General features: G+C 43.9%; 1 protein-coding gene across 1 annotated transcript in view; it reads right to left on the bottom strand.

Moving 5' to 3' along the window:
* MORC1 (MORC family CW-type zinc finger 1) overlaps positions 1–22,234 on the bottom strand; it is a 93,683-nt gene that overhangs the window by 12,772 nt on the left and 58,677 nt on the right. The window contains exons 20-24 of the mRNA XM_059720538.1: positions 19,987–20,082; positions 8,194–8,269; positions 7,782–7,893; positions 6,483–6,623; positions 2,242–2,332 (exon numbers count right to left, since the gene is read on the bottom strand). Coding sequence (XP_059576521.1) covers positions 2,242–2,332; positions 6,483–6,623; positions 7,782–7,893; positions 8,194–8,269; positions 19,987–20,082 — 516 coding nt within the window. The remainder of the gene's footprint in view (positions 1–2,241; positions 2,333–6,482; positions 6,624–7,781; positions 7,894–8,193; positions 8,270–19,986; positions 20,083–22,234) is intronic.

Raw genomic sequence — 22,234 nt, 5'->3', positions numbered from 1 at the left:
AAATCCACGCCCCCCCCTCCCCATCTCCCACAGCAGGAACCCCAGCCCCAAGGACTGTAAGCATGTGGTATGCTAGCTAATCCCGAGAGCTGTGTGTGTTCATGTCTTTCTCCAATTTCACTGTGCTAGGCAGACAAAACAGTGACTGCTAAGGGCTTTTGGAACTAAGCAACAGGTCAGCTGGTGAGCTGTTTAAGAAGTTTGACGTAATGGAGAGAGGCTATTGTTTTGCTATTTGGGTAATAAAGACTGTTATCAGCCCCCCAGCTGGCTTGCTCGCCTGTCAGTTGGTGAGCAAGTATGACAAAGCAGGGAGGGAAATTGAAAAGCTCTGTATTATCAACAGATGTATGAACTGTACACCCCACCTTGTCTCAAAGTGCTAGCAAGGGGCTGGCAACACTCGCCTCTTGAGCAGCCAGTGGGGAAAAGCCTGAGATGGTGTATGCAGACCTCCCTAATCAGAGGTCCTCCCGTGGCCTGGCCTGGCCTGGCCACCCCCCTCCCCTCCCCCACCTCCGCTCAGCACTGGAAGGAAAGGGAAGGCTACTCTAGCCCCCCACTCCCCCCAGGCTTTTAACTTGAGCCACTGCAGGCATGTGCCTCAATTTCCTCAGTCCATAGAGAACGTCTATCCAGTTTCAAACCAGTTCGGCCTAGCCAGGTTAGACTAACCTGTGAAGATTGAATCAATTCAGGCTCAGACTTTTTGAATGTCTGTTCTTAGTCCTAAAGGTTTGTATGGCTAGCTTGCAATGCCAAAAAACTTTACAACAGGGTGAGTGGAGAAGGTGGTTGTTTTTTTTTTCCCCTAGGAGATTTTTGTATGTTTATAAAATCACCCTAGTTTTGGAGGGGTAATTGATTCAACCTTTGAATGCAAGGATAACTGATCATTGATCTTAGAGCAACCAAACCAAACCAAACCAAACCAAACCAAACCAAACCAAACCATCAAAGAGGTCATTCCCTTTCAAAATGAATGACCTTCTTCAGAAGGCAGAAGCAATTAGCTTAATTCCATGATGCAGAATAAGGTAGAAGTATCACTTGTTTAAATTAAAAAAATAGTTTTCTCTGTTATGGCATGGAAAAATGTACACTTGGTGTGACTTCAAAGAAAGAGGGTGAACTGCAGATTGGGAGTGTGCAACAGCTGTTGTGTTCTAACAGTTCCATGTACACGAACTAGGAGCGATACAGATGTGGAATATGGAGAACTCCAACTTTCACTTTGAATGACACTGGATTAAAAATTGTGTTGCTACATTTGCATTGCTTTTAGGTTGTGCATGCATAACTGTTAGAACAGTTGTACTCAACCTTTTTGGCTGATAGTACAGATGGGCAGTGCCCCGCCCGTGTGTGGGCTGGATCCGGCTGGTGGTCCTGATCTGGCACCTGAGGCAGTCACAGTGGGACACCATCTGGTCATGAAGAGGAGCTGCAGGGAGGTGGCATGGGCTGGTCCTGAACCAGTTGTGGGGGGGAAAGGGGCATGGCCTAGACACAAGCCAGCTGCAGAGGTGGGGAACATGGCAGAGAGGTGCCTGACCCAGCCCCAACCTGCTACTCCAGGCTTGGGGTTCAGGGTTTTTGGAGTATGACAGGGGAGAGGGTGACAAAATTTGGCAGTGGGGGAGTGATTATGGCAGCCATGATTTTTAGGGTTTGGGGTTTCACCCCCCCCAGACCTTGGGGATCATAGCTGTCATGATCCCTAGGGCTCTAGGGTGTGGAGAAACCCCTAGAGCAAGAGGATTACTGCAGGGAGGTGTATTGCACCTTCTGGGGTGAAAGGAGGCTGGGATCAGGCTCCCCCTGCACTGGCAAGAAGTTGCAATAGGATCTAATGCGTAATCCCATAATTGCACTTCCTGCCATGCATGTGTGGCATGGCACAAGGCGCGATTGTGTTAATCATGCATTAGATCCCATTGTGCCACTACTTGCATATGTAGAGGTTGCCTGAAGGCAATGGGAGTTATACTGCTAACTGCAGTAAAGGCAGGACAGTCCTGTTGGGATAGGCTGCCTTGTGGTTACTACCAACATTTTGAAAGGTTTCACACATTACCCACTATGGAAATTTACTAATACTTATCAAGCAGAGATGGATATTTCCCCATACTTGAATTAGGAAAGGCTACAGTCTTAATCCCTGCAGTTTTACATAAATAGTAATAGTCACCATTTTTTTTTACCTGTTAGAATTCATGTTTAGCCTCCAAGGTCACATACCTTAAATAGTGATATTAGTTCCTCAGTAGACATACCATTAATTTGTTCCTGTGACAGCTTACAGTCTGGCAAAAAATACAGCAGAACCTTTCTAAAAAAAATTCAACAAAAAATGCTACAGTCATTGTAAAGGTTCTGAAAAGACCAGTTAGCTCCAGAAAGTGAATTATATTCACAACCACAGACTGAAGTCCAGCACTCATGACAGCTCTAGTATAAGCTCTTTTGACATACCTCTTTATTATTTTCTCATTTACTATGCAACAAATCCACATATAGCAGGGAAAGCAGGTTTCCTCCAAATTTCATTTTTGCTGCAGAAAGGTTGGCAGCATCAGACTTTATGGCCAACTTTTCAAGAGTCTATGCAGATAATTACTTCTATACAAACACATTAACCTATATGCTGAAAGGACAGGTTTAATGCATTTCTCATTATTGACAGACCTGTCACCCAAGGAAACAGGTAGTACTCTTGGTGATTTCAGCAGATGTTTATTCAGTTTCATCCACGTGGTAATTATCTGGTTGTTATGTTACCATTATATTCCAAAATTTAGTAAACTGTTTAATTATTATTGCTTCCACTGAACTTCTAACTTAATTATGAATCAGGCTTAGACAACATAGCAGATTAAACAAACATCTCTCTTGTTGAAATAGGGTATCTATTTTAATACATTTATCTATGTACACACCCTCCCTTGTAACCTGGTATTTTCTCCCCAAAGAGTAATAGCACCATTAACAATTACTAATATTATGTCAGAAGAATGCTAAAGCATATTCAATGTTTTTTGAAGATTCTGCATGTTTGTTTTTATCCTTTAGGAAATTTTCCTCACTCAGTCAGGCTGGCTATACAGTAAGTGTGCTACCAGTACTGGAAAGAGAGATAACAACAGTTCAAATAGAATTTTCATAGTTTTGCTAATTCAAGTTTAACACTTTTTCACACCAACTCTTGTCATTTCATAGGATGTCAACCCCTCTGTAAATAATTAAGTAGGTTGTTCCCATTCACCTAAGGATCACATCTACTTTTTTTAATTAAAAAAGTTGAAATACCAAAGTTGTTTGTTATACCTCCTTCTTAGGTGAATGTCCTAACTAATGTGTGGCAGAGACATAGGGGGCACTGACCTGTTCAGGGCCCTACTCTAACTCATGGTGCTTTACATAAAGCATTCTGAGTTAGAATGTGCCCTCCTCCTCCCACCCAAATTTGCCTGTTGGGTTGGAGGGGGAATCAAGCCTGCCTAGACTGGACCTTCTGGACCATCCCTCTTCCCAGCCCTGCCCTACTTCCCAGGTCCAAGGCTGTCAGCAGGGAGGGAGTGAAGGGAACAGCAGAAGCTGCAGGGCTGCTATGCCTGGTCTGAACTGGAGTGGGGGTGGTAAAATGTAGTTGAAGCCCCTGCCAACTACCCCAGCTGGGGGAAGTTGGGCTGAGACCCCAGGTGAGGGGGCTCTGTTCTACCCCTTTCCCCTTCAACTAAGGCCTGGCTTACTCAGCAGCTGCTACTGTGGCCAGAACTGGAAGGCGGAGGGGGCAGGGTGGAACAGAGTCCCCTTGCCTTGGGGGCAAGGCCCAATCTCTCCCAAAAACCCCAGCTGGGGGGCTGTAAAGGTAGCTTGTGGGCGGCTGTGAAGTGAGGGGCTCCATTCCAACCCTCCACTCCAGCTCAGGCCAGGCATAGCACCCCTGCACCTGCTGCTGCTCCCTTTCCTCATCTACACTGACAGCCCCACCCAATTAACTCTTGAGGGAACACAAGTTCCCCAAGGTGCTCTAAAGTAGAGGTAATCGGTTACCTGGTTAATGAGGGTTAATTTTCTGTGTGATCAGCCATTTTAGAAGTACTCTGCAGCCATGCATGTGTAGGTCACAGCTGTAGAGCACTTTTGGGAGCCAGATCATGTGAAAAATGTCACTTCTGTCAATGTATGCTCCTTCTGTGTGCACACTCACTCACTCTCTCTCTGATCAAATGAATCCTGCATTTTTTGCTGTAGAGTGGCATAGCTTAAACAGGGATGAAGAATGTCCCCACAGCTCTGTAAACTTGTTAGGGCACTATCCTGGTAAGTGGGACAGAAACTCAGATCTCCTACTTTTTTTTAATCAGACTGCTCCAACCACTAGACTGCTACATAAAAGGACACCATATGCACTTTCTCCTTGACTGTAAAATGAAAGAGTGAATTCCAATCAGTTCTGTGAAGGAATGGGTATAGGGGCCTATTTCCAGAAAACTGCTCCAAACTCACTGCTTAGAAGGACCTCCCAACAGCCACGAATGAGGTGTCTGGATCCCAGGATTTAAAACTTGGTTCTGTCATCAGCATCTGCCTATGGCCTAGCTCCAGGCAGCAGGAGAATGAGCATTTTGACTCAAGGCACCTTCCTGCTTAGTGTGTTTGTTTTGGAACCATTCAGAGTGCCCAATTTTCCACATACGTCATTTAAGGAGTCTTGGAGCCACTCTCCAATGTTTTAGATACCACTTAGGGACTAGTCTTTCACTGGATTTGGCCATCTTTCTTGCACATCTGGTGTTGGAAGCTATGTCCCATTTTTGTAGTATGGATGTGGAATATATTCTGAATTCTAACATTTGTTACATATCACACAATAGATTTCTGTCTGAAGGCAGAGATTGCTTTTAAGGAGTCTTTCCCCTGTTCTATTTTCAAAAACATAGATTATAACTTTTTCTGTGGCCAGAAAGAAGCAGAAACCTCAAAAACAAAAGACACAAGGGAATCAGGTCAGGACCAGAAATCATAATTATTTCTGAAAAAAAAAAAAAAAAGAAAAAACAAAACAAAAAAATAATGACCAGCAGGAAAAATAAATCAAACAGCACTTGCTAACGAGTTAGGATTGCTACACAGACAATATGTAACTCGTCAAGAAAATGTATCTTGGGCCAAGGTTCTATTTCACTTACTGAGCATGTAAGTGGATGTAGGGTCCCTATGCAGTATAAAACTCTACGCTGCTCAAGTCTTTGAAAAGCAGTAAAAGGCAAGTAGGTCCTCCTCTTCCTCTCTATTTTTCTGTGACTCAGTCTTCAGGGTAAGATGATGGTGCATTACAAAAGTAGATAGATATCATTTTCGTGGACTTGAACAATGTGGAATAGATTCTGACCTTTGCTGTCCACACATATACCTTTCTGTTTTAGTGGCACAGAATCTGCCAAAATGTTTACCTAGCAGTTTAAGGGTTAAAGATGGACAAATTTCACCATCAAGCTCCATCTACATGTGTAAGCAATTCATCCAAACTCACAACCACTTTTTGCCCACTTGATGCAAGCCATTGTCCACAAGGAGGAACATAGTATTTCACTTCTGGTGACTTGAAAAATGATCCCTCAGCACTACTGCCCTGGGCAATATAGCTGACATGGACTCTGAAGAGAGGCTGTCAACAAGATATAAATTTTTCTTTTGTTCTGTTAAATCTATCATCACAATCAAGTTGTATGACAAGAAAGAAGACCAATACTTCTCAGTCTCACTGTGCTGAAGCCAGCATTAGAGGAATCAGTAAATTCATGTCCTTGTTAAAAAAAATATCTGCTAATGCACATTTTGTAGCATTTATTGAACTTACTTCTTTTTCCATACAGATCCCTCAAAACTCGGAGATGAACTTCAAAACCATTAGCAAATTTAGGCAAATATCTTAATAAGTATACCCTGAGCCTGCTTGTACATGTCATGGGGGTTTAATTTGGTTTGTTCTCCCTAAATTGAAATAGTGAGCTTTTAAAAATACTGCTTCAATTTAGGGAGAATTCAACCAAATTAAACCCCTGTGACATGTACACAAGGGCTTAGGCCTGATCCTTACCTGCCTCTTTGGCAGCGGGGGCAAGCTGCTGGCAGGTCGATCAGTTCCTGAGCTAGGCAGTCCCAGGGGGTCACCACAGCTGCGAAGGGAAGCACCAGCTTCCCACCCAGCCCTGGAGGGAAGCACCAGGCCTCCGCACAGCTAAGGCAGGCAGGCAGGCTCCGGGGAGATAAGGAAAAAAAAAAAGATCAGGCTCGTCCTTTTTTTTTTCTTCAGTGGAGCCTGCCTGCATGGGCTGCTGGCAGGTCTCAAATAGTGAAAGTTTCCAAAGTGTAGCACTGCTCAACTGGGGCGGATTAAAAAGCTGCAGTTACACAAATACTGTGAAAAGCATCAGAACTATTCAAGTTAAAGCATTTGGCAAAGAAACTCTCACCTTAAGTGAGATGTTAATATCTCTACAGTTTTCTTTCCAGACAAGCTCTGGAGGGACTCTGTAAGCTTTGCTGTAGCAGCCGACTGCATAATCACTTGGACTTTTCTTTCAGCATGCTCTTTTAGATCTTCAGCCAATGAACTAGAAAAAAGTAGACCACAGATCAGTTGTAAGTGTTACGCCAAAAGGAAGTGATGAAGCGAGTATCTTTTTTTTAATCACCTTATTATAAACCATAGATACAAACAGAGCTGCCACAGTAAGAATGGAAATAATTTTCAAATAAAGAGAGAGAGCACATAAACCTGAATATCTCAGGGACAGGAGGAACATACATATTATTTACTCACTCAGGGGACTGGCCTAGCAGGACTGGAACTGTGTATTCTGTTCTGTAATTTGACAGACTCCTGTAAGTCTGCTAAGCTGACTTCCCTGGTTTTAGGAAACAATACATTGCTTTTCCTAGGCTTATGTAGCTGCTACGTAAAGTACTGCATGATACATAAATTACAGAACTTACTTCTACCCACAACATAAGGGGCTGAATTAGTTAGAGGAAAAATATTTACTATCTCATTCTGATATAGCATGACTTTAATGCTTATAATATTGCTTACATATACTTTCCAGTTACTGGACCCCTTTTGCATAGAAGTATGTGGTAACTTTTACACCCACTCACCTAAAGAAGTCAAGGTTTTTTATTGGACCAACTACATGACTTAGATGCATTTAGACAAGCTTTCAAGTGTAAGGCGCCTGTGATCTGAAGAGTACCTTGCACTCAAAAACTTGTCCAAATCTCCCAGCCATGCAGTTGGTCCAATAAAAGATAATCACCAACAGAAATCCTTGTCTCTTTCTTATTTCCTGGATCATCACATGGTTCCTATGGAATTCTGACAGTAATTTCACATTTACCTAACTCTAATGGCTGCACTGAAGTGTGTTCCAGTTTACACTGGTGATTGGAATAGGCCTGAGGCTTGGAAGCAAATGTTCTGAAATTCACACAGTTCTAAAGGAAGATCAATTAAAATACATATTTTAATACTTATACTGTCACCACATACATAGTATAAATAAAAACCATAAAAAGTGAAGTCTTAATTTTACAGGGAAGCTGTTACTTACTGTGATAGCCTATAAAATCAATAGCCCTATTCTTAGTATGCTCCTTGGCATGTTGTATTCAATGTTATACAATATATTACTACATTTGGTATCATTAGCTACAGTCATTATAAATAATTTGAAAATGGCCATTTTGTGTTTTGGTAACAGTACTATTCTCACCTTTCCACCTTTGAAGGAGGCACATTATTTCCCTTTATTTTTGCAGGATCCATCTGATCAAGACAAATGCATGTTTGTATGTCAGGCCACTTGCATTTTCCTCCACATAAATCTACACATTTAGCAAGGAACATGAGAAGAACAAGAGAACAAATTTCAATAATCGTTTGAATGTAATTTCTTAAAAAGAATGTTTCAAAATTTATTGATATTTAATACAGATGCTGTAACCCTATCTTGGTCCTTTTAAACACTATTTGCAAGTTTTCCTTGAAACTGAATTTTGACCTTACATTTAAACCATTATAGCTTCAAAATATATATTTATAAATTGCAGTATTTATTCCAAATACTCCTAGCAACACTTCCATGAATGCAGTATAGAAATGAAAGTGGCCATTTATGCTTTTACCTTTGTTCAACCAAAGTCGTTCATTACTTTCTCCATAGTTTGGCAAGTCTTCAGTCTCACACTCAGAATCTATAACCTGAAATACATAAAGAATCATTTATCGCTACTAGATTTCTCTGTTTTAATAAGGTACTATTTTTCAAAAGCCATTGATCTACATAGCAAATTTAAATTAAAATATAATAGCCATTAACTGGAGATTAACTGCAAATATAACTGACAAATTTTGCTCTCGTTTCCATTGACATAATTCCGGCAAAGTCAATGAAATCAAATGGGCAGAAACAGACTTGAGGTATTTCATTTATATGTGTTTTTCAGTTTAGTACTATTTGTTTTCTTTTTTATGACCAAAAACCCATTATTTTTTTACTAGATAAAAATAAAGATGAAAATAAAGTGAGAAAACATGGCAAAACCTCTATGGTTTAGTAGACAGTGACAAAGACAATACTGTTTTGCAGTTTGATAGTCTCCTCTAACTACAGCCTTATATGTACCTCTTTTCAGGAAGGAAGTAAAGCTGAAGAGCAGTCCCAGTGACTACAATTTGTATACTTATTGTCAAGTGGCTAAGGAAGAACAAACTCTCACTGGAAAGAGCTTTTCACTTGTCTAAAGATAAGATGCTGTGATTTTCTGGCAACCTTGCATGATTATTTCATACTAGTTCCTTTCCACAGAATCCTTTATCCTAGTCTTCAGTGTTTTATTCAGCATGACAATTCAAGTGCAAATATCTTCCAGGAGTAGGGTAAGCCTGCTGTGGAAAGTTTCATCCATTTCCCCATTTGTGTTGAGAGTGCAAAGTAGAATACTTTGGACTTAATGAGGGTCTGTTACCTGAGAACTGTGTTGGTAAGGCTTCCTCTGAGAATGCTAAGAAATCTGACTCACAAGCAAAGTAGAATTTATTTTAAGCCTAAAAGATAGCTCTGTGGCTGCTCTGCCAGCAGGAAGAGGATGGTAGACACCACCAAAGGACAGGACAAATTCTTAAGTGTCCAGTATCTCCTGGGAAATGCAGTGAGGTAATGCTCAAGGGAAGCAGCTGCTAATGCCTGGGAAAAGCAAAGAGCAAAAGGACTAAAAATAAAGTAGTAGATAAATTAGTTTCCAATTTTAATTTCATTTAGCGTAAGCAGCATTTTGAGAGAGACTAGTGTTGTGGTTAAAGATTTCAGCCAGATTAAGTTTGTGTGAACTTGGCAGGAAGTGAACCCAGTCCTGTTACTCTGCCTAAATTACTTAATCTGTGCCTTGAATTTCTTGGCTGTGAAATGAGAATACTATTAGATTGTAAACCCCTCATTTAGGTTTACATACTACTCTTCACATACTAGGACCCTGCTACAGCATATTAGTGCACTTAACCAGAGCAGTGGTCTTTTCTCATAATCACCTGGTAGCAGGACTGAGCTGTCTCCAGTATGTAAGCAGATGCATCACATCCTGGATTACTGAACCTCTCCAAGAGCTACTGTATTTTCTTGTATATAACACAAATCGAGGACCTTGTTTTTGAAAGGCAAAATGAGGGGAATTTTTTTTCCAGTTATGGCTGCACAAAACAGGGAGAGAACCTAATCTTCAGTTGGCTCACCCTTCTTTTTCTGCTTAGCTTAGCTGAACACCTAGCAGCTGAGCAAAACTGTCCTTAAAAAGGTTAGCTGAATTAGTGGAACATCAAGATGATTAAAAAAAGGAGAGATAATTGTAAATACCTCTGGAGTGAAGAACTATGAGCCATTAAGTCAATGGACTCTCTCAGCTGCTTGAATAGTAATGCAACAGCTGCTGCACTGTGAAGCTGGAATTAAAGCTCCGTGGTCAGACCCAGAGAGTGGTGGTTGACGGAAGTCAATCGTCATGGTGCCCTGTGACCAGTGGGGTCCCCCAAGGCTCTGTCCTTGGACCTATATTGTTCAACATTTTCATTAATGTTGTGGACATTGGAGTCAGAAGTGGACTGGTCAGGTTCGCCGATGATACCAACTCTGGGGTAACGCATCCACACCTGAGGACAGGATGGCGATCCAGGCTAACCTTGACAGGCTCAGGAAATAGGTGGATGAGAACCTGATGGTTTTTAACACCGAAAAATGTGAGGTTCTCCACGTTTGGAGGAAAAACCTGCAACATCCTTATAGGCTCAGCAGTGCTATGCTGGCTAGCACTACAGATGAAAGGGACTTGGGGGTCATCATTGACCACAAGATGACCATGAGCGTTCAATGTGATGCTGCAGCTAGTAAAGCGAGCAAAACGCTGGCTTGCATCCATAGATGCTTCTCAAGAAAATCCTGGGACGTCATTCTCCAATTGCACTCGTCCTTGGTGAGGCCACAGCTGGAGTACTGCATCCAGTGTTGGGCTCCACAATTCAAAAAGGATGTGGAGAAACTTGAGAGAGTCCAGAGAAGAGCTATGCGTATGATCAGAGGTCAGGAAAATAGACCTTACGACTGCAGGCTGAGCGCTATGGGACTCTTTAGCCTGTAAAAGCGCAGGCTCAGGGGCGATCTGATGGCCACCTATAAGTTTATCAGGGGGATCTGGGGGAATGATTGTTTAGCAGAGCACCCCAAGGGACGACAAGGTCGAACGGTTATAAACTCCTGCAAGACCATTTCAGGCTGGACATAACTGTCCGAGCCCCCAAGGTCTGGAATAGTCTATCACCAGAGGTGGTTCAAGCACCTACACTGAACGCCTTCAAGAGAAATTTAGATGCTTATCTTGCTGCGATCCTATGACCCCAGCTGACTTCCGGGCCCTCGGGCAGGGGGCTGGACTCAACGATCTTCCTTGGTCCCTTCCAGCCCTAATGTCTATGAAATCTATGAAATCAGAGTGCTTCTATCCAGGCAGAGAATCAGATTTTTTACCTAATATAAGTACCCCAATTTTGGGGGCTCATTCTGGAGGAAAGGTGTGTTGTATGGAATAAAATACTGTACTATGATTTGCAATGAAGTAAATTTGATGTGGCTTTCAACTTTCCTCAGTTGATAAGAGACATCACAATATCACTTGACCCGTCAGCATGAAAGCTCAATAACATTACCCTTTTATAGTATTTGGAATCTTGAGATGCCCCACTGCAAGCCTCTTCCCTTTTCCGTGCATTGACAGACAGTATTCAAAGCACTGGGGGTTAATTTTTCACTCCACAGCTTAAATATCAAGTTACTCCACATTTTATAAAAACTGCACCAGGAAATACTTGAAGCTGTTGCAGCTGTGTAACTAATTTTGTTTTTTTGGTATTTCAAAAGGTATATTTACATAGTTTCTCTCATGTTTCTGAGACAGCTAAACCTCTGTGCTTGTTCCAACCTTGGAACTGATATGATAAGAATATTCTGGGGGTTGTCCCTTATTACCATTTTGAAGCATGCAAGAAACTCTAATCTGGGCAGGTATCCTCAATTTCTGGAGGCACTCTTGAGAGCATTGTGGAAGCAGAATAAATATATTTTTAATTTTGATCTCAGTCCCCGGCTCCAGAGAGAGACGCATGGGCGGTAGCCCATTGCACCCTCATGAGCCCAGAGAACCCCAGGACTCCCCATGTGGACCCCAGGATCCCCAACAAGCCCCGGCCTGCCTGGAGGTAAGCAGGGGCCCATGATGGGATGGACGTAGCCTGGCTGCAGGGCAGCTGAGTGGAGCCAAGGAGGGTCACGCCCCCCTCCCCCCAGGCTCCTACTTGGCCCAGCCCCCCAGGAAGCCACATGACTGGAGCCATCCAGCGCACAAGACAGAGAAGGGGGGGCACTTACCTGTCCCCTCCATTGGTGGGGGGAGGGATGGCCTAGCCCCCTGAGCGTGGTGTGGTGCTGGTGGGCCCTTCTGCACATGTGTGCAGTTTAAAAAGGGCCTGCCAAGGCAAAAGCTGCACTCAGTCCCCAGCTCTGGTGAGAGATGCATGGGCAGAAGCCAGTTGTGCCCTTGTGAGCCCAGGGACCCCCACGATCCCCCAAGTGGACCCCAGGACTCCTGATGAGCCCCAGCCTGCCCGGAGGTAAGCAGGGGCCCATGGTGGGAGGGATGAAGCCCAACTGCAGGAGAGCTGAGTGGAGCCGAGGATGGTTATCCCCTGCCCCCCCGGCTCCCAATTTGCTCAGCCCCCCAGGGAGCCATGCAACTGGAGCCTCACGAACTGGTCATGCAAATAAGCATGCTTTTGGGCCCGGTGCATGAGTTAGCATGACAGTTCATGCAGGAGGGTGAGTGGAAGGGCCCAAGGCCTTGCCAGTGAGCTGCAGGGTAAATAGTCCCATCAGTAGCTGGACTACCAGTGGCACAATACGGATGGCCACATGCCACACCCTGAGGGTCTCCTCAGAGTCTGAGGCCTCACCCTCCAGCACTTCTGAGGTTTCATAGATTCACAGAAGTAGGGTTGGAAGGGACCTTGTAGATCATCAAGTCCGACCCCCTGCCCCAGGCAGGAGAGAAAACCGGGCTCAAATCACCCCAGCTAGGTAGACATCAAGCCTCCTCTTAAAGACCCCCAAGGTCTCCACCCAGACGGAACTCATGGCTCTGGGGTCCACACAAACAATCATGAACATGAGCCACCAATGCAATGTCACAGCTGGTAAAGTGAGCAAAGCTCTGGCTTGCATCCATAGATGCTTCTCAAGCAAATCCCAGGATGTCATCCTCCCGCTGTACTCGGCCTTGGTGAAGCCGCAGCTGGAGTACGGCATCCAATTCTAGGCTCCACAATTTTAAAAGGATGTGGAGAAGCTTGAGAGAGTCCAGAGGAGAGCCATGTGCATAATCAGAGGGCAGGAGAACAGACCTTATGATGAGAGGCTGAGAGCCATGAGACCCTTCAGCCTGTAAAAGCACAGGCTTAGGGGGGGACCTGGTGGCTGCTCATAAGTAGGTATGGGGTATACTGCCCTGCACTGGGGGAGCGCCTGTTCATCAGAGCACCCCAAGGGATGACAAGGTCAAACGGTCACAAACTCCAAGACCATTTTAGGCTGGACATAAGGAAGAACTTCTTTACTGTCCTAGCCCCAAAGGCCTGGAACAGACTGCCTCCAGTGGTGGTCCAAGCACCTACTCTGGACTCCTTTAAGAGATATTTGGATGTTTTTCTTGCTGGGATCATTTGACCACAGCTGACTTCCTGCCCCTTGGGCAGGGGGCTGAACTCGATCTTCCAAGGTCCCTTCCAGCCGTAATGTCTATGAAATCTATGAAATCTTACTCTCCAAATTTACCATAACTTAATCTCCTTTCTTTTCTCAACTATACATAACCATTATGAGTGCCTACCCATGACTCTTCCTGCTACAGTATCTATAGCATCTTTCTGTTGGCTCAACCTCATACATTTTCTGCTTTGGACAAATGTGTAGTTTCATACTGTCCTGCTCTGTTCTCTCACTATTTATATTATATATGGCATAGGACTGCTTAAGCTGCCATGCTTTATTACCTACTAAAAACTGATGGGGTAACTTCAAATCCACTCTATGATACCTAGATTTGTATGGCAAATTTTAGCCTGGAGTGAGTTTTTATAACTGATATAAATGTAAAAAAATAAGGAATTACAATAAAACCAAGGATAGGCCTCTGTTTATAGGGGTGACCACAGGCACTGTTCATCAACATTAATGTGCAGAATGCAGAATAACTGATACTGATTTTGTTCCATCCATGGGTAATACCCCTGATAAACTAGTGAAGATGAATTTATGCATACAGAATTTTTGCACAGCTTGAAGTTACAGCTAATTGATTATCAGTGACAAAAAATAAGGTTGGCAAAGAAACGGATATCAGGATCAAGGTATTAGATAAAGATTTAAAATATGGAATTCTCATATTGTGATAAGAATCATCACACAAAAGAGGAGATGTATGATTCCAAGTAGAAGCTTATGTCAGTAATACATGTAATACATAGCTATCAAGGCAGTTCAAAGGAAATAATGGAGGAAGCAGCCTCATCACAGATCAGTATCACTATATCAGCTCCTGTGCTGATAATGATGTGTTCACCTGCATTGGTTAAGTCATCTACATACACACACCAGAGCCATTTCATGTTATTCCAGTTGACAAATTAAGGTCCAAATCCTCAATCAGAACTCCATTTACATAACAAGAGTTTGACTGATTTGCATCATCTATGGGTCTGAAAAAGATATTAGAGGTTTCCCTCAAGTCAAGAGGGCCTGTATGGCAAGTGGTACAAACATAATAAAAAGGCTGTATACAAATACTTGAGGCAAGAAATGCAGGACTTAAGGTGAATAAAAGGAAGTTAGTAAACTTAAGGTTTAGCATAAAGGAGCTACCCCATTATTAAAAAGTAATTATTTTGTTATTTCTTGAGGCTTCACCATAACAGAAAAGCAATGATAGTTCTCATGAGAGGAGGTATTTGTCTAACTTAATTTGTCACCAACTGGCAGAGTTGTGATTACCAAATGTGATCACGCAAATGTACTCTGAACAAGAAGTAATGTCAGACATGTTGTTTAGAACAAATGAAAAATCAGCAGGTGAGCTTAAAAGCTTTCAGGGAACCAACAGTGATTGGGATGAATGGTGTGCTATGTACCAAGAGAGATCCACTGTTTGAAAAATGAATCATATGGCCACTTAAGAGGAAAAAAGAAACATCATTTGATAAGAGTGTTTACAGGCATTTCTATAATGGCCATCAAAAAGGCATTCCAGCACCATTTGAAGAATGACGATCAGACTGCACTGACACTCATGCAGCTGAAAAGTGCATAAATACCATAGCAGAAAGACATTTTTTTGTGATGTCTTGGTCTAATAAAAGGTATCATCTCTGAGTCAAGAGTTCTAGAGTTCTGCATTTCTTAAATAACATTGCTATTTTTTTCCTGTACAAAGGCCAGACACAGTAACAGTTCTTCCACTTGAGGAAATATAAGAACTGTTCTCTCTTAAAACTCAGTAATTCATACCTCCTTAAAACTGATGGAGAGCAATTACTGTGTACACACAATCCAATGCAAGTTAAGAAACTCAAGGATGGACTCACTTCTGGACAGAAGGCTACTCAGAGCTGTACCTGGTACAGTGCATCTCCAACACGGGATAGAACCCCACTGACATAAATCTGCCCCATTATCTGGGACGAGTCAAAGCACAGCTGTTGCTGGACCCTTATTCTTCATATGTATGTGTGGCAAAGTGGGAACTCTCTGACTAACCACAGTGCTAGTCTCCTCACCTGCCTCTGGGCACGCCACCCGCCTTTCTTGCCTGCCATGCCTTGTTGTCTCTTAATTGGTTCTTAATAAGGCGGAAGGCTGCCTTTCAGATGCCTTGTTCTCCTGGGGCTTATGTATGTAGCTCCAACTACCCCTATACTGCATCCCAAGCCTCGCAGATGTTCTTAACAGCTGAGCTCGGCTCTGGCCTCATCCCACTGTTAGGTCTCTTGCTTTTTTCCCTATTACAGACCACACTTGCACCGCCTCCCTCTCACTGAGGCCTCTCCCACTCCAACACGTCTCACACAGTTTCTCTCATACTACCCATTTGTGGGGGCACTCTCATACTGCCCCTCCTTTTCCTGCAGCCACACTCATCCTGCCCATGCCCGAAGGGTCCTGGGACTTGTTTCCCTGCACTCCCCGGTCAGCAAGCATGCGGCCTCTTTTGGGACCCTCATTCGACCATGTGCTGAGTGGTTTGCAGAACACTGGAGTGACTCTGCCTCTAGTCCCTCACCGGGTTGCTCACCCAGCTGCTCTGAATTAGGGGCTCCTGACTCGCCCCGCTGTTTACCCGTGGGCACTTCCTCAGCCACTCCACCCAAATCGGCCTCTGGCCCACCTGTGGCCTCAGGCGCCCGAAGGCTTACCTGGACCTAACCTGGTTCCAATGTTAGCAGGGCCTACCCTCAAGCCCCCTGCTCATCTGGACCCACTTCACACCCTTTCCTCACAGGACCTCATCTCAGGCCCCCTGTTCATAGGACCTCACTACTCGTCCCTCTCGGCATTCACATGTTGTTACTATATCCCGGCCCCTAACTCCAGCCTCTCTCCTTGGGCTTTGAGCCCCCCACTGGGCTCCTTCTCCACACACACATGCACAGTTGGGGCTCCTAGCATCTGGGCTCCTTGCCTCTTCACTAGGCTCTCCAGGCCTCCCAACTGCCACTTGGGTGCAGGCTGTCAGGTGTCCCACAGCACTCCGCTCTACATCTTTGCCTCCACTGAGGCCCATACTCTGTCCCCCTATGCTGGGGCCTTGGGCCACACACACACCCCACAGGCTCAGGTGGCTGCAGCCATGCCTGGCCCCACTCTCCACTCTCTGGGGTCTTGCATCCCACACAGGCTCAGGTGGCCGCAGCTGTGCCTGGCCCCCAATTGCCTATGTTAATTGACCCACCTGAAGGTGGGGGCTGGGGTTTAGCCGCCTTTCACCAAAAACAGCCCCACCAGACCACCCATCCCCAGCAGGGTGCAATTTTAGGTCATGCCCAGAACCAAGAGCCTCCTAATCATCCTCATCATCTCTTGCCCTTACCTCCTGATGTTACTGGAGCAGCAGCTCCACCAGGAGATGTTGTTTCCTTGGTTCCAGATAGCAGAGTGCTGCCTCCAGCTCTGCTGGCCTGAATCTTAAAATGGCTGTTCATCAGAGCTGAGCCACACCTGCTGGCCACCTCTTCTGGCTCTTAAAGTGGCAGACACCAGAGGTGCTCAGCAGTCAAGTTTTATTGTAATAACTAGTTCCAAGCACATTCCCATTTTTATCAAATTTTGTATTGTGTGCAACTATGCACTAAAATATAGGTTAAATTGTCCCACTTCTGCTGTCTCCTTGACAATGAACACTGCATGTAAGTTAAATGGAGAAGAATGTGCAGTATCAGCTTAAACTCATCCCTGGTTTGATGTTCTTTTAATAATCACCTGGAAACCAGAGTGCAGATGAGCAAAACAGGAGCTGAATGTCTAATGATATTCTAGGCAGAGTAGTTACACTTGGAATAACATCTGATTTGCTTGCAAATGCAACTTCAGTTACTATAGATGTATCCTAACATTTAAATGAATTTGAGAATAATTTAGTAGAAGTGGTAATAAAGAAGTGTCTGAATTTGTACACCAACCTATTTGGGTAACCAGAGTTATAGTAATCATATGGCATTAACTCAGCCATAACCAGCTTGCTGCAGAGCTCTTCTCCCTTTTGTTTGCAAGGCCACACTGGCTGCCTGCTCCAAAGGAAGGCAAAAACCTCCACCAGTCCATACCAAATTCCTTCCTGACCTCAAATATGGCAGACTTTTTTCTGTAGGTGTCCATACTTTCAGTTTTGGGCTAACACAGTCATAAAAACCCAAAAATAATTAATGCAAAAAACACAGATCACAAGCCTATTATCCTGCCTAACTCACAACGTTTGTTGTTATTTGTATCCAGCAACATAGACCCTAATTAACAAATGGTAAAAATCAATGTTGGACAAGTCACTTTGCTGTTTAGCACCCAGTGGCTCAGTGACAAGCCTGGAAACTCAAGTCAGGTTGTTCCACCTGTGATGTGTTTAGTTCTACTGTACAACACTACTATTTAGACACAGCATTATTTGCATATCTCTAGATATTTTTCTGTAGAAAATCCAAGATAGAAGACTTAAAACAATTATAATTAATCTTGGTCATCACACTTAATAATATCTACCATTGGTGACGCATAGGGGGTGTATGTGCACCCCCTAAGATTGGCCGTGCACCCCCTGGAAGCACCAGCCGCAAAACAGAAGTGCCAGTAGAAGTGCTCCCCCCGGTAGGTGTCTCAGACGGCCGGAGCCGACTCGAGGTGATTTAGAAATTGCTCGTTCGTCAGGGCGGGCTGGTGAATGGAGAGGCAGACGAGGTTTAATGGTGGTAAAAACTTTACTTACATCGCGGGTGGTTGTGAAGGAAACGGTCCGGTCGTCTGAACAACAATGTAAGTTGCTCCAGCTGGCGAGGCCAAAGCCAGCAAATCCGTCCTTAACTTAAGCCGGCGGGAAAAGGGTATGTTTGGGATTGCGCACGGCGACGGGAAGAAGGATCGATAGGTGATCAGTCTATCGACCAGCTAGCCGCAAGTCGGATCTCTTTAGAGGCACTCTGCAGCATGCTCAAAGTTCTTCGACCTGGGCGGAAGTCGTGCGAATTTTTAAACGGCCAGCAAGCCAATTACCAGCCGCCACGTGTGAATAATTTAGCACTAGCCAATAGCGGGACACAAATTTGCATTCTAATAGCGGGAACTCTTTGCACCGTGCACTCCAGTGCTGCAAAGGGAAAATGCACCCTGCAAAGACAGCTGCAAATTGGCGGGAACTCTCTCCTGCACGCGGGGGGTTCTTTATGCAGCAAAAACCCTCGCTGTGCAAGAGGCTCTCATGTGACAAGAAAATTCCATAGTGCTGAGGCACCAAAATCACTGGGTTGTGACAGTAGGCTATCGGCTGCTGTGGGACCCCAGCTTCCCCCATCATTGGCTATCTGGTGCCCCACCAAACTCAGGAGGCACCAGTCACCCATGGTATCTAAAATGCCATCTCCCATTGTCACACTCCCTTAAGGGTTGAGGTTCTTGGTCTGTCAACAACATACCTTAGTTATTTCCTCAATAACTGTTCTTCTATCAGAATGCATTGTCAACTATTTGTACTTAAACCTTCACTGTTTCCTTTAACTGTAAGGAAATTATTTTGCTGTCACTTCAAGAGTTCAGCCAGAGATTCTTCTTACATTAACTGCTTTCATTTTTAATGTAGCTCTGCAATCTGTCCAAGCTTCACAACAACTACTGCTTTATTTGCAGGCTCTCCCCTTTATGCATTTGCAGTGTCATGTAACAGTCAGATTTCTTCTGCTAGCTGGCTTACAACAGAAAGATAAAGATTTTCTGTCACACTTGCCATATTTTGAAAGAGTTCCTCAGCTCCAGTACAGCAATGCAACAAATGCATTTTAATACCTGGGTATTACTCTATTCACCTTACCCTGGTCAATCTAGATTTCATGCTTTACCTTCCTTGACTCCAAGATATTTACTCTGTGGTGTTTTTAGGGGATGACATCCTCTACTTTATCTTTGTAATTCTGTTCATTATGCCTTTTACCATCAACAGACTCCAGAGTTGTTAAATTAAAAATCCAAATTCTAACACATGTGAATCTCATCCACTTTGTTGGTGGCCTGTCTGTTTTGGAGGAAACCTACTGAGCTGTTAAAAGGCTGAGATTTATGGGGTTTTGGCAGTATTCTAAATTAATTACAGTTATATAATTATCTGTAAGTATGTGTTAATTGCACCTATATGGGAGGTTTATTGTTTTATGAACTGATTTTCATTACATTAGCAACACTACCTTTTTTCAAGGTTTATGAACAAACCAGCACTTCAGAGCAGATGATCCACAAGTAATTAAAGACAAATGATATTTCAACACAGGGGTTTAGAGAGCTCAGAACTAGCTGACTGAGAGTATTAGTAGCTTTAAGTCACTTAGGTCCTATCTATGCTACATTATCTACTACACAAAAATATTTCTGTTACCACAGTTCGACCATAATCCATAGATAGTTTTGCTAAAATATTATTTTAACAATACTTTAGATAGTTATGCCCAAACCCTGTTGCTGGCACAAGAGTGATTTCCAAATAGCAAAAAAATAATTAGGGTATCAAATGCACTCCAGGTTTTCTACTGACACTGCCAATTATCTTTGGGTTTTTAAATAGGGTAAAATGACTTCTTACACAGATGATGTCTGGGTCATTATCCTCTGCTACAATTTCAACAACTTCAGAATGCTCCTGAGATGTTTGTTTGCTTTTCACTTCAGGAGGACAAACCTGAAAAAGTACGAGATTCAAAAGCAACGAGTTTAGAGTTTGTTTTCATACAACAGCACAGATAATCAACCATGAAAATTCTAATATAATAAAAGGCTTATTCTGTCTGTCTGTCTGTAACGCTTCTGGCGAACTGCATGTGTGTCACGGATAGGGTGAGCGGCGACTGGCTGCCGCCTGACTGGATGCCCCCCAGAACAGCTGGCAGGGAGGGAGAGGAGTGGGGAAGCAGGTGGACAAGGGCCAGGTGGACCCGGAGTGGCGAGGTGGAGGGGGAGGAGCGGGGTCAGACCTGAAGTGGCAGGTGGGGGAGCAGTGCCGGACTGAAGCGGTGCAGGGAGGAAGTGGGGAGAGGGGATGGATGTGAAGTGATGGGGGGAAAGAGGGGAATCAGGTTGGACCTGAAGTGGCACCCGGTGGAGCAGGGTTGGACCTGAAGAAGCAGGGGGAGTGGGGAGCAGAGTCAGATCTGAAGCAGCAGGTGGGGGGGGAAGGTAGGGGAGTGGGGTTGGACCCGAAGCAGGGAGGGTGAAGTGGGGCCAGACCTGAAGCAGGGGGGAGTTGGGGTGGAGCGGGGTCGGACTCAAAGTGGTGTGGGGGTGAGTGGCGTTGGTACCGAAGTGGGGAGGGAGGGGGGAACGGGGTTGGACCTGAAGCAGGGGGGATGAGGGGGTGGAGCGGGGCCAGATGAGGAGCAGCAGGGGGGCGGGGGTTGAGCAAGGCTGCACCCAGAGCAGCAAAGGAGGGTGGTTAAGTGGGGCTGGATGAGGGGCAGTGGCAGGGGGAAGGGAGGGTGTGGGGCCGGACACAGGGCTCCATCCCTGCCAGCCCCATCCCCCCATTATACTTGATGAGTAATTTGGTAGTTGTCACAATATGTCACTAATTCAAACAATGTTGATAGCTGTCCATAGTGGGAAATGTTAACCTTATTAAATAACAGTGCAAACTACTGTTGTTTTCTGTTTTGTAAGTCAAAATCCCCCAAAGAGACTTTTTTTTGTATTTTGTTTTCATGAGATCCATCAAGTTACCATAATATTTAATTGCTCAATTCTATCTCTGCTTTTAGGACTAGTTTTTCAAGAAGACAGCCATTATCTTGAAGATGGCAATTTCTTGCAAAACTCTGTATTTGCAGTTTTGTGCATTCAACACGGTTGTGTTCATTTCTGAGTACTCAAACCTTTCACTGACTGACTGAAGTGCAACACTGATTTGCAGCTGCAGTCATTGTGCATTCTATTTGAACTTCCAGAAAAAAATAGAATACCTGGCCTTAGTCTTTTGAGGATTTAACACTGAATTTTATCATTTCATGTAAATGAGGTTTACATATACAATACAAATCTGTCTTCATGACACCATCTGCTTCCTCATATTTCCTACATTTCCTTGCCCTCAGATAAGACTCAGATGCCCTCAGATAAGATAGGGAATTACTTTATCAGGTTAAACCAATAATACATCTAATTTCCTATAGCAGTCAATAGAAAAGGCACAGAACCCAGGGTGCAAACATAAATTAAATGTGCAATGTCCTGTCATCCAATATACCTGAGGTCTGGGGGAAGTAATTTCTTCCAGACATTTCAAGGTTATGAACTTACTTTGAAGTATGAAGATTGATGGCAGCAGCAAAATTTTATCCTAACCAGTTTAACTACAGAACTTGAGAGGCACACACAGATCTTCTAATTCAATGGTTTTCAAATTGTTCCACAGAACTCTGGTGTTCTGCAAAGAGATTGGGGGAAATGGCACAGTGGGCTGGAAAGCAGTGAGCCACCACTGCTAGGCTGGGTCACCTGGTTCCACATCAGTCTTTAAGATAGAAATAGTCTTCCATGGTAGAAGAAGCAATATGGAAGAGTTGTGTGGCTTCAGGTAATTTGAAAACCACATTTACAATTTACACTTGTGTTACTTACTGTTTCCAGACATTCTATTTCTTCTAGCTATGAAAAAGAAATGTTGGGATATAACTGAACTACAGTAGGTGTTATCACTGCACTATTTTCCACACTGTAAAAGTCTTTCGTTTCTATCCCTTTTTTGGGGAAGCTTAATTTTCTCATATTTCGTTTTTGTAACTAAATATGTTATGGGAGTAGCTCTAATGGAGAGTGAAGAATCAGCAACTAACAGAACT

Source organism: Alligator mississippiensis, chromosome 1 (genome assembly GCF_030867095.1).
Source record: "Alligator mississippiensis isolate rAllMis1 chromosome 1, rAllMis1, whole genome shotgun sequence".
Lineage (NCBI taxonomy): Eukaryota > Metazoa > Chordata > Crocodylia > Alligatoridae > Alligator > Alligator mississippiensis.
This window is presented reverse-complemented; position numbering and strand designations above follow the sequence as displayed.